Here is a 13,316-nt window from a genome sequence, read left to right on the forward strand (position 1 = left end):
TCGGCCTGCGGACTCAAGGGTCCCAGGTTCGATTCCGGTCAAGGGCATGTACCTTGGTTGCGGGCACATCCCCAGTAGGGGGTGTGCAGGAGGCAGCTGATCGATGTTTCTCTCTCATCGATGTTTTTAACTCTCTATCCCTCTCCCTTCCTCTCTGTAAAAAATCAATAAAATATATTTTTTTAAAAAAATCTAAAATGTAGGCAAAGATTTATGCTCAAAAACTTATGTGATAGCATTATTTATAAAAGCAAAGTTTGTATAACACTAAGTATCCAACAATAGTGAAATACATACATAAATTATGGTCCATTTATTAGCATAAAAACATCCATTAAAAATAATGTTTTTAGCCCTGGCCAGGTGGCTCAGTTGGTTGGAGCATCCTTCCATACACTGGAAGGTTCCTAGTTCGATTCCCAGTCAGCGCACATACCTAGGTTGAGGGTTCGATCCCTGGTCAGGGCGCATACAGGAGACAACCAACTGATGATTCTCTCTCACATCAATGTTTCTCTCTCTTGCTCTCTCTCTCCCTTCCTTTCTCTCTAAAGTTGATAAATGTATCCTCGGGTGAGGATTAAAAAAATAATAATAGAGAGGAACCAAGATGGCGGCAAAGTTAAACAACTAAACTGCTGCCTCACACAACAATTTCAAAAATACAACTAAAAGACAAAATGCCTACCACCCAGAACCACGGGAAAGCTGGCTGAGTGAATGATTTACAACTAAGAAGAGAAAGGAGCACAAATGTGGAAGGGCTGAGGTACGGAGGCACGCGAATCGGGCTGGTGGCGGGCGACTGGGCGCGAGGCTTTTCTTCAACCTGAAGGGAGACAAACTCCCGATCACTCTGAAATCCAGTTTCTGGGGACACGCGGGGGACCCAGACGCCTACGGGGAGAAGCTGGACTCTCAGCCATTGGGTCGGGAAGTGAGAGTGACTTTTTTGCAGAGGTGCGCCCAGCAATCAGTGTTTACTGCGCTGGAGCGCGGGACACAGGGACTTGGAAACACGGAAAGGCAGAGACAGCTGACAGCAGCCATTGCTGTTTGCCACGCCCTAGCCTAGTGACGCCAAGAGACCCAGCCCCACCCTGAGACCCCACCCCGCACATTCTACAAACCCGCCCAGGCTCCACACAGCGGCTTTTGCATATAAATGGCCTGTTCTGTGGCAGATTAACCAAATTAGCTGCAGCTCCAGTCAGACTGCTCCAAAACTGCCCAAGCAAAGAGGAGAAAACTGTAGTTCTTGCTGTAGCTCCTGCTGGGGGGCCTCAGACAGTAGCTGACCTGCACCCCATTGGAGATCCAGACACTAGTGTATCTAGTGGTTGGTGTGAGATGACACCAGATTTCAACCACTCTCATAAGGGACATATTCAAGAGGCAGACTCAGTGAGCACCAAAGCCCTACTGTGTCTCCAGCACAGCAATTCTTCCATTATAGACGGAGTGGGTCCTCGCAGCCAGTTGGCCTGGAGGTCAATTCCTCCCAGTGACACCAACAACAATCAAGACTTAACTACAACAAGGCTGTACACACAGTCCACTAAGGGGTGCACCAAGAGCGTCCACCTCAGGTAACTGGGAGGCTGACCCGTTGAACCAATAGGACACCTAGTACACAAAGCTACCCAACCAACTCAGGGAAGCAGCGAAAATGAGGAGGCAAGGAAACAGATCACAAACAAAAGAAATGGAGGAGAACAAATGACTGGACATAGAGTTCAAAACCACGGTTATAAGGTTTTTCAAGAATTTCCTAGAAAAGGCCGATAAATTTAACGAGACCCTTGAGGATATGAGCGAGACCCTCGAGGATATGAAAAAGGACCAACTAGAAATTAAACATACACTGACTGAAATAAAAAATATTATACAGAGACCCAATAGCAGACTAGAGGAACGCAAGAATCAAGTCAAAGATTTGGAATACAAAGAGGCAAAGGACACTCCTCCAGAGAAGCAAGAAGAGAAGAGAATTCAGAAAGTTGAAGATAGTGTAAGAAGCCTCTGGGACAACTTCAAGCGTACCAACATCAGAATTATGGGGGTGCCAGAAGAAGAGAGAGAGCAAGACGCTGAAAACCTATTTGAAGAAATAATGACCGAAAACTTCCCCCACCTGATGAAAGAAACAGACTTACAAGTCCAGGATGCACACAGAACCCCAAACAAAAGGAATCCAAAGAGGACCACACCAAGACACATCATAATTAAAATGCCAAGGGCAAAAGACAAAAAGAAAATCTTACAAGAAGCAAGAGAAAAACAGTTTATTACCTACAAGGGAGCACCCATATGATTATCAGCTGATTTCTCAACAGAAACTATGCAGGCCAGACGGGAGTGGCAAGAAATATTCAAAGTGATGAATAGTAAGAACCTACAACCAAGACTACTCTACCCAGCAAAGTTATTATTCAGAATTGAAGGGCAGATAAAGAGCTTCACAGATACGAAAAAGCTAAAGGAGTTCATCACCACCAAACCAGTATTATAAGAAATGCTGAAGGGTATTCTTTAAAAAGAGGAAAAAGAAGAAAAAAGTAAAGATAAAAATTATGAACAACAAATACATTTCAACAAGTGATTCTAAAAGTCAAGTGAATTAAAAATCTGAGGAACAGAATAAACTGGTGAACATAATAGAATCAGAGGCATAGAATGGGAGTGAGTGGACTGATAATTCTCAGGGGGAAAGGGGTGTCTGTGTGGGTGGTATGGGAAGAGACTGGACAAAAATCATACACCTATGGATAAGGACAGCGGGGGGGGGGGGGGGGGGGGGGAGGTAAGGACAGAAGGGGGGTGGGAACCGGGTGGTGGGGAGATATGCAGGGAAAAAATGAGAAACAATTGTAATAATCTGAACAATAAAGATTTATTAAATTTAAACCCATGGGAAATCATGTGAGACCCTGGGCTCCAGACCCGCTGCGCCACGGCACTTGACTCTGGGTCCCGCCGGCACCGCAGGACTCCCCCAAGCCCCGCAGCGCCGTGGGACCCAGAGTCAAGTCCCCACCCACCCACGCGCGCCTCACTGCGCATGCAGCCCTGCCCACCCGTGCGCGTCTTGCCACGCACGCAGCCTCCTGGTGACTGGTCTTTGGTTGTTACGACGTTAGGGCTACTGGGTTCTTATAATATAAATAGCCATGGAAACAATCCAAGGATCCTTCAATAGGTGATTGGATAAAGAAGATATGGTGCATACATACAATGGAATACTACTCAACCATAAAAAGATGAAATATTGCCATTTTTCACAACATATATCGATTTTGAGACTATCATGCTAATGAAATAAGTCAGATGGAAAAGACAAGAACCATATGAATTCACTCACATGTGGGATATTAGACAAAAAGCAACAAACAAATACACAACACTGTAGAGAGCGCCTGGGAAGGCACTGGGGCATTTCTTTAAATTGTCAGCTGAATCCAGGGCAGTAGGCCAAGCCACGCCCTGGAAACATGCTCTGCCAAAAGGCAAGAGTATTGTCGGTTTGACCTTCAACCCAAGTATCAGTGGGTGGGTTTTATTATGTAAATCCAGCCAAGCACCAGGAATGAATAAGACCCAGGCCCACCCTAGAATGCGAATAATCTCCTTTGTCTTGACTTTTAGTAAAACTTCCTGTTTTTCTGATGTATAAAATAAACACGATGTATGGGTGTTGTATGGGCTCGGAGTCACTGTTCCTGTCCCTGTCCAAGTCAGAGGACAGTGGTTCCACCCGGCCCCAGCTTTTTCCTTCTATCTCTGTGTCTGTCTCTTTCTTTCATTTTCTCAATCCCCAGCCACCCCTACTCAGGAAAGGGACCGCTCTCTAGCCGTGCTGGATTCGGAAAAGAGAGAAATATTTACACAACACAAAACAAACAAACAAAAAAACTAAAAAATACAGACAACAGTATGGTGGTTATTAGAGGGGAAGGGAATTGGAGGGAGGACCAAGTAGGTAAAGGAGTCAAACACAGGGTTAAGGAAAGAGACTAGGCTTGACATAGTGAGCCCACAATAGAGTATACAAATGTCGTATGAAAAAGTTGTACACCTGAAATTTATATACTGTTATTAATCAATGTTACCCCAATAAGTTTAATAAAAAATATTTACTAAGAGTTTTAATATTAACTTATAAAAACAGAATATAAAGTTATAAATATGGTATGACCTCAACTTCATAAAACTGTTCATATAGTTAAATGATTGAAAAGAAATGAGGTAAAATGTTAATAGTGGTTTTTCTCTATAGGTAGAGATTTTCTTTTTTATACTTTCCTATGTTTTTAAATCATTTTCACACTGGGCACACAGTACTCTTAAAATAAGGGGGGAAAGAGTTCAATAATAAGGTAGAAAATTTTAAAAAGGACTAAGAATTTTTTCTCCTCCTTAAATTTAAACAAAAGATCAGAGGACATACATCTCCTCCCATTCCCTGTTCAAACATTACTTCTCCGACCCCTTTTTTCACTCAAGCCAGCTTAGAAATATTTCAAGGGTCATAAATCCAGATCTACCATCCCATATCCCACAACATCTCCGCTGACCCTTGATGATGTCCAGTGACTCACCAGTAGAGAAAGGGGAGACATGTAAGGCCTCCCTGATTTCTTTTGAAACTTCAGGTTCCTGGGTGCCCAGCATTCCAAGGGCTTCAAAGTGTTGTTTTCCTGCATAAGAAAAACTACATTGGCTGGAGGAAGACAAGTGTCAGTAAGCCTGCCAAAAACATTGCATTTGATGGAACACATAAGTCATCAAGGTTGACCCTCCATCCCAAAGATACAAATTATGGTTTGAAGTTGATGTATGTTATGTGGATTTGCTTTGGGGGATACTAATTTTATGTTCATAAGCCAAAGGAAGGAAGGAAAAAGGGAGCCTGACTAGGGAGGAGGTGAGAACTTTTAAAAAATGAGTAAAGGGAGATTAAAAAGGACAGTATTAAATTTTCTTAAAAATATTTTTTATTGATTTTTTACAGAGAGGAAGGGAGAGAGATAGTTAGAAACATCGATCAGCTGCCTCCTGCACACCCCCTACTGGGGATGTGCCCGCAACCAAGGTACATGCCCTTGACCGGAATCGAACCTGGGACCCTTGAGTCCGCAGGCCTATGCTCTATCCACTGAGCCAAACCAGTTTTGGCAGTATTAAATTTTTTGAAAAAGCTGATTAGGACAGACAAAAACATGGGCATAACTTAGTTCATGTGAGAAAAGGAGAACAGCAGCTATCTTTTATGGATTATGACCTGGAGGAAATGATGAGAGACAGGGAAAAGAAAAATATGGCTAGAAAAAGAGATTAGCTGGAGATATTAGAGAATTAGTGATACTGGAGAGGTCAATAGCAACTTGAGGCCTGAAGCTCAGACCAAAAAGGACCACAGTTTACTAGAAAAGGAACTAAAAAGCTAGATTACAGGAGAAATGAGAAATCAAGAACTCTTGCACATGAAACCATGCAAATAAATAGTCTGTGAACAAGTTATGTACATTATTCTTATCTGGTGTTTTTTTTTTAATCCTAAATTCCTTATTAACAGATTTTTGTTAAGGAAACTAATCAACTAAACATGAGTATAATGATGTCCTACTGTGTAAGACTTAGAGATAGGTTTCTGTTCTAGGGTCAAATCTTAAAAGAAAAAAACAAAATAAAACAAAACAAAACCCATAATTTTTTCCCTATAGCAATGCTGTTTGTCTAGCATACTGAGGCATAACAAGCTCAAGGTCTCATGATAGGGATGACTTGCTCTACTTAAAGGAAGACAACTGCTAATGTATCTAGGTTTCCATTAAAGACTCACATTTTCTTTATTTGTGGATGAGCTACATATTGCATCTTTCTTCTGGTTGCCATGGTCCAAAGCCTTTGGAGTGCTACAAAGCGGCTGTCCCTACAAAAGATAGTTTTCTGAGAACATCCAACACCTCCAGCCACAGCTGGAAACCCCGTCTTCCACCTGAGACATCTAACTCTCCCTCAGCATGCGGGAAGGGTCAGGTGGGGTCTAGGAAGGTGGGCTGTGCCCTGAGAAACAAACCCAAACCCAAGAAAGAGGAGCTACTCACTGGGCTGCATTTTATAAGGTGCTTGTGATGATTCCTGCAGATCAGATTTTTAAAAAAAGCCAGTCAGTTTAGCCCCAAATACTATTTGGTTATTCATCAGTAGCTTGGGGCATCCCAACTTTTCCTTTCTTGCATTCTAGGATCCCTATACCTAGTTGCTATTATGTCTCTTCCAATAATATGTAGGGTGACCTCTGTGGTAAATATTAAGATGTTGAGTGACATCCTGGAGATAAGGCCCTCATTTTACATATATATGTATGTAAAAAAATAAATAAATAAATAAATAAATAAATATATATATATATATGTAAAATACATATATATATGTAAAAAAAATATATATATATATATATATATATATATATATATATATATATATATATATCCTAATATATAAAGAGCCAGGGTCCATAATGTCCAAAACGACTGAACAGACGACCAAACGCCAGGCTATGCGCGCAGCAGGCTTGGATGGGTGGGGACTGGCGAGCAGGCTGAACTGCTGACCTCTCAGTCCCTCCTGGGTCGAGGGCACCGCGGTGACCTGTTGGCGTCCCTCGTTAGAGCACCATAAATGTTGGGGTTCTATTCCCAGCCTTACAAAGGGTTCAGCATTCTGGAGAAAGGGGCTGCGCATAGATGATTAAAAAGGAGTCCAAAGACGAAAGATATTTTTGAAAGGCATTGGGGGTCAGAGGAGCTTCAGCTAAAAGGAACTGAAGACTCTCCTCCTTCACTCAGGACCTTGCTTTTATTCACACAATTTATCCTAAGGCAAGGTGGAAATACACATTTCAAAGGGTAAGGTATCAAAGGGTAGAATACAGAAGCATTATCAGTTTGGGGAATAGCCTACAGCTGTTCAGGTGTTTGGCCAACAGGAGGCAATAAAATGCCCTGAGCTGTCTGGCAGCTAACAATCCTATTCAGGTTTGGGGGAAGTGCCTTAGCCATTTCCAACAGGTAAATTACATATGTGGCTCACCCTTGTTGAGCCACCCAAGTCCCATCAACCTTTTGACGGAACTCTTGTAATTATTACATGCTGGAATTGGTTCTCGGTAGTGACCCAGCACTGACTGCCGCTGCCAAGGTGGGTGCGATGTGATTGGTCGGGGGGGGGGGGGGGGGGGCACCATCACCCTGCAGAGGGAGGCCCAGGCCACCAGCTGGGGGGCTCCGCAATCGCCCCAAAGAGGGAGGCCCAGGCTACCCAGCCGGCAGCAGTGGACGGGGCCTCCCTCTGTGGGGTGATCAATCCTGGGGCTCCTGGCCTGCAAGAGGGCGTAGGCCAGGCTGAAGGACCACCCCCACCCCCACCCCCACGCCAAGTCGCCAAGTGCATGAATTTTGTGCACCGGGCCTCTAGAGTGTGTGTGTGTGTAATATATATATATGTGTGTAATATATATATATATATATATATATATATTATACACACACACACACACACACACACACACACCAAAGATGATGAGTTTGTTCTACATCTTATGTAGACACAATTTATAATTTACTAATTTTCAAGCAGTGACTGTTGAGAGCAAATGTTTATTTTATTTTTTTTAGGAATTTCTATCACCCCTCACAGGAGTTAATTTGATCTACATGAGTTGGGACATTTTAAGCAATTCAAAGACAATACAAGCAATACAAAGTGAAGTTTTTTTGCAAGTATTGGTAAAAATACAGTCAAATAGAAAACTTACAATAAGTTTAAGAAATTGAATTAGAATTGTTTTTTCATTCCTTAAGTATTTCCTGACTGAACACTTTAAGATCTTCAACAAAGAATCCTCATGAGTAATAATAAATATTATAAAATGCTTTGGTAGGTGCTGCTAAGGAATAAATGAAAATTTAATCCTTACAATAGCTGTTTATAAGAAGTGCTATTATTATTTCCATTATCATTGTTTCTTAAGAAACTGAGGTGCAGTGGAGTTAAGAAACTTGTCAGAGTCACAGTTGGTGAAGTAGTAAGCCACTAGAATCCAGACACTCTGATTCTAGAGCTTACACTAGATACACTAAGTCAGTGAGTTTTAAGCACTAAGATACAGCACTACTCACATGCAGGTAACAGCCTATGTCTAAGTGCAGTATACCATTTTCCTCCATTGTTAAAGATAATACTGATTGTGCGTGATGGTTAAAATTAACTAACACTCTGGGAAACTTAACAACCTTTCAAGGAAAGGATCTAGGCCTCCAAAGTGAATGTTCCATACCCTGCAGAGTTTGCATAGGATAAAATCCCTGTGCCAGCGCTGAAAGTTTATTTAGCAAAAGAATTTACCTCCAAGCTAACTGTATTTCCTGAGGTCCTGAAGAATCCAAAGGACCTGCAATTAGATATGAAATTATTCTTGTCCATGCATCCCATCTTTCCTTCTGATTTTCTTTATTACCAGTAAGCCATATAAATTTCAAAGCTGACCTCTAAACAAAAAGGCTCTTGCTAGGTACCAATCTCATGGTACAAGGTACAAGTTATTAGATTCTTAAGAATTTACGTGTGTCACTGAAAGACAAACTGCTAGGAAATAATGCACTAAGCTACAGAGATTTTTTTCATGAATAGAAAAGAATGCTTATCACTCAGGAAATCTAAAATTACAACAAATACTAAAATGACTGACTAGTAAAACACATTCCTTTAGGGCTCAGACACTATAAAAATACAAGAATTCGCTGACAAAATATTTATTTATGTGGGTTTCTTTGCCTCTGCTGATATTAGACTAGGTTATAAAACTTCTCTTTTTTTTATTCTTTATTGTTGAAAGTATATGTCTCCTTTTCCCCTGTTGTCCTCTCCCACTTCTCATCTTAATTATTATTTCCATTCCCATCATTCAGTGAGTTTCAATTTATATTATTAATCAGTCAACAAAATACTCCTTCCTGTCTAAAATTTTCAAATGCAAAGTGATGTATATTAATGTTATTTGTCTCTTCCCATTGGCTTGAGCATTCTCCTAAAAAAATCCTACAGGGCCCTACCTGATTTGGCTCAGTGGACAGAGCATCAGCCTGCGGACTCAAGGGTCCCAGGTTTGAGTCCGGTCAAGGGCACATGCCCAGGTTGTGGGCTTGATCCCCAGTAGGGGGTGTGCAGGAGGCAGCCAATCAATGATTCTCTTTCATCATTGATGTTTCTCTCTCTCCCTCTCCCTTACTCTCTGAAATCAATATATATTTAAATAAATAAATAAATCCTATAGGTACCCATAGAATTCCAACTTCAAGGCTCTCTGCTTACTTTTACCACTTTCCATGTCTATCTTACCACCCTGACCTCTCCCTTAAAAGTTATTCTTTCCCTTGAAGCCTTTACCTCCCTTCTCCCTACCAGTTCCATCAAGGTCTGCAGGAGCTGTAAGCTGAGTGGCAGACATCTCCCCACTGCTAAGATTCGAAAGATCAAGGCAACGTTTTGGGGTTCCTCTGTTGAGACATAATAGTACATCAATAATCACATTAGGATGTAATATCCTTAAAAAGCAAAGATCATGTTATCCTCAATTTGAAACACCTCTCGCCGGCCTTGGTGGCTCAGTGGTTGAGCGTTGACCAATGAACCAGGAGGTCACAGTTCGGTTCCTGGTCAGGGCACATGCCTGGGCTGCGGGCTCGATCCCCCAATCGTGCAGGCAGCCAGTCAATGATTCTCTGTCATCATTGATGTTTCTCTCTCTCTCTTCTTCTCCCTTACTCTCTGAAATTAATAAAGATATATTTAAAAAAAAGGGAAAGAAAACACCCATCCTGTTCTGCTCCCATTCACATGAAACTTCTTTAAAAAAAAAATAGCTCTCAATGATTATGACATAATTTGAACAGTATCCAAACAAAGAAATTGGTTTTGGAGATATTTTAGACTAGGATGAGGAAAATCTCCCCCATTTTCTCTACTCCGATAATCTATACCTAATTTTCTCCTCACCAACATACTGAGACAGTATTTTTTTATTTTTATTGAGAACCAAAGTTTACTGACTGAGATGGGTCTTGACCCCACATCTTCTGCTCTGTATACAAGAGCACACAGATTTTACTTTTCCCTTGAGTCTCTAATACTTCTCAAGTCTATACCTCTCCAACTTTGCTGACTAAGACATTAGTGCATGGCATGGACAAAATTTAAAGTACAATAACACTATTATTAATAAAGTGACCAACTCATATAATGCAAAAGAGTTTCAAAGACTTTTCCAAGACGTCACATTATTTGATTCTCACAAGATCCTAGTAAGATAAGAAAAGATTATTTTTATGTCACAGAAAATAAGTCTGAGAGTCAGAAGAGTTACATGGTTAGTCAGGGACTAAGACTGAGAAAAACAAAGTAGATAAGGTGTGAAAGGTGGATTTACCCAGACAAAATGCTTTGGTTTGCAGAATCGCCAAAGAGTTTGTCCACTGGGGTTCCAGGGAGATCTGGGCAGATGGTGAAGGAGGTGTCTCTCTCCAGGAGCAAGTTTAATATCTTCCTCTGATGGGATCTAAAACTGGGTCCTGTGCCAGGACTTCCTTCCTCTCTTGTGGATGAAGTGAGTTCGGCAGACATAGTCTCCGAGTACTAAGAACGAAAGAAAACCTGGCCAAGAGGAGAACGTCATCGATACAGGCACATCACAGGTGGTCCAGCTTTCACAACCTCATCCACCCTTCCCCGCAGTGGCCCAGTGGAGCGGTATCGGAGGATGGGCATCTCCAAACGGAGACTCACAACTTGCCCGAAGCGGCCTGGCCTTTTCGTTGGAACCTGAACTTACCGAGAGGAAACCCCAAGACTTTAAAGCGGAAATAAAAAGGCGGCTTTGACTTGTTTGGAGCCGCAGCTCGTGACTCCTGACCCGAAGGAACTCAGTTCTCCTAACTCGCGACGATACCTTAGGTCCCCTGAATTCCCGTTTGTGGGGCTCTGGTTCCCGCAGGGAAGGCTCTGGTCTTACCTCAAGCTGGAGTCTGAGATTTACCTTCAGGAGAAAGAGAAGTGGGTGGGGGTCAGTCACAAGCGAAGACTTGAGCAGAATTAAAGAAAATCGGGGGAAAGGAAGCAATTTAACCACACTACAGTTTTACTTGCCAAATGGATAGGCTTTGCCGCTTCTCTCCTCAGAGGGTCGAAGTTACAGCCGCGGAGCAGAACAACAGCCACAGGTCTTGGCCATTCAAAACTTCCGCCCTCCCAATAACCTATCCCCGCTCGCCTCTAAGCTGTGTCAGCCAATCTCCGCGCCCGCCCAGAACCTTATCAGCCAATCAATCGTTTGGCTCGTACATCACCCGGGGGCGTGAGCTTGCGCTGGTAGGAACCCAATTTGCCCCACCCCACAACCAGAGCAGGATGCCGATTGGCCCACCAGCATTCGGCAGCGGCTTAGTAAGCCCCGCCCCACACGAGTCTGGCGTACCATTGGCTTTACCTGTGGCCAATCGCCTCGCCCTTCCTGAAATTTCCCTTCGCTCCGCCCCTCGGACCCCGGGAGATTTAAATTGCACCTCGCTAGCACTTGCGATGTCCAGTCGTTAATACTTGGAGGAATTAGTTTGGCTAGGAGGTGTTTTAGACCTTTCTTTTTCCTTGCTTCTTTCCCGTATATTATAAGGACTTTCCCCCTCTCAGTCTGCTACCCTTCCGCTGGAGATGGAGCATTTGCCGCGAGTGTGGCAGATGCCGGGACGAAACAGGTGTGTGTATTTGATGCTAAGCGTCATGGGCCCCTCCCAAGAGCTTTTCTAGTAAGATCTCCCGGTTAGCGCGCAACATCTCTAAGACGCTAAGTTACGTGAGTAAAGGAAATTCCTTTTCAGGGAAAGCAGGGGAGTTGAATTAGTTCTTGGCATAATTATTTTTAAAAAATATATATATTATTGATCTTTTACAAAGAGGAAGGGAGAGGGATAGAGAGTTAGAAACATCGATCAGCTGCCTCCTGCACACTCCCCACTAGGTATGTGCCTGCAACCAAGGTAAATGCCCTTGACCGGAATCGAACCTGGGACGCTCTATCCACTGAGCATACCGGTTAGGGCTTGGCATAATTCTTATCACAATTCATAGGATCTCAAAATTTGGTTGCTTATGGAACTTGGAACATTAATTAGGTGATATTAAAATAATCTAATTTTTAATAAATATTGCTTTTAGAGAGGGAGAAGGATAGAAACCTCAATGATGACAGAGATTTATATAGATATATATTGATTTTAGAGATGAAGGGAGGGGGAAAGAAACATCAATGATGAGAATCATTGATCGGCTGCCTCCAGCACGCCCCCTACTGGGAATTGAGCCTGCAACCAGGGCCTTTGCCCTGACCCAGAATCCAACAGATGACCTTTTGCTTCACAGGTCCATGCTCAACCACTGAGCCACACCCGCCCAGCAAGAATTTATTCTTTTTTTAAAAAATATATTTTTATTGATTTTTTACAGAGAGGAAGAGAGAGGGATAGAGAGTCAGAAACATCGATGAGAGAGAAACATCCATCAGCTGCCTCTTGCACACCCCCTACTGGGGATGTGCCCGCAACCAAGGTACATGCCCCTGACCGGAATCGAACCTGGGACCCTTGAGTCCGCAGGCCGACGCTCTATCCACTGAGCCAAACCGGTTTCGGCAAGAATTTATCCTTAATTTTGGGGACTTGTTTTTAAATACTCCTGTGGGAGTGGTGGTGGGTCTGGATGAAACAAAATTGGCCATGAGTGTTGGGTGATGGGTAACTGGGGATCCATTATATCAGTGCTCTCAAAGTTTAATCTGTATACTAATCACCTGGGGATCTTGTTAAAATGTAGATTCTGATTCAGTAGGTCTGGGTTGAGGCCCAAGATTCTTTACTTCTAGCTCCGTGGTCGGCAAACTGCGGCTCGCGAGCCACATGCGGCTCGCGAGCCACATGCGGCTCTTTGGCCCCTTGAGTGTGGCTCTTCCACAAAATACCACGGCCTGGGCGAGTCTATTTTGAAGAAGTGGCGTTAGAAGAAGTTTAAGTTTTAAAAATTTGGCTCTCAAAAGAAATTTCAATCGTTGTACTGTTGATATTTGACTCTGTTGACTAATGAGTTTGCCGACCACTGTTCTAGCTGATGCTGATGCAGGTGGTACAGGGACCATACTTTGAGTAGCAAAACATGATGCTATTCTCTTTACTTCTCTGCATACTTGGAATTTTCCATAATAATAAAAA

General features: G+C 42.8%; 1 protein-coding gene across 14 annotated transcripts in view; it reads right to left on the minus strand.

Annotated features, from left to right (window-relative positions):
- Positions 1 to 13,316, minus strand: part of CDC25C (cell division cycle 25C) — a gene marked incomplete at its 5' end in the record, with an annotated part of 32,707 nt that overhangs the window by 15,916 nt on the left and 3,475 nt on the right. For 2 of the 14 annotated variants that reach the window (XM_079770872.1, XM_079770862.1), the window contains 7 exons: positions 4,599 to 4,697; positions 5,843 to 5,932; positions 6,108 to 6,141; positions 8,410 to 8,455; positions 9,451 to 9,560; positions 10,490 to 11,095; positions 11,206 to 12,484. In XM_079770872.1, coding sequence (XP_079626998.1) covers positions 4,599 to 4,697; positions 5,843 to 5,932; positions 6,108 to 6,141; positions 8,410 to 8,455; positions 9,451 to 9,560; positions 10,490 to 10,683 — 573 coding nt within the window. Of the gene's footprint in view, positions 1 to 4,598; positions 4,698 to 5,842; positions 5,933 to 6,107; positions 6,142 to 8,409; positions 8,456 to 9,450; positions 9,561 to 10,489; positions 11,096 to 11,205; positions 12,485 to 13,316 lie in introns of those variants that run through there. The other 12 variants (XM_079770869.1, XM_079770870.1, XM_079770864.1 and 9 more) reach the window with 10 other exon arrangements.

The sequence above is a fragment of the Cnephaeus nilssonii genome (assembly GCF_951640355.1).
Source record: "Cnephaeus nilssonii genome assembly, chromosome: 5".
Lineage (NCBI taxonomy): Eukaryota > Metazoa > Chordata > Mammalia > Chiroptera > Vespertilionidae > Cnephaeus > Cnephaeus nilssonii.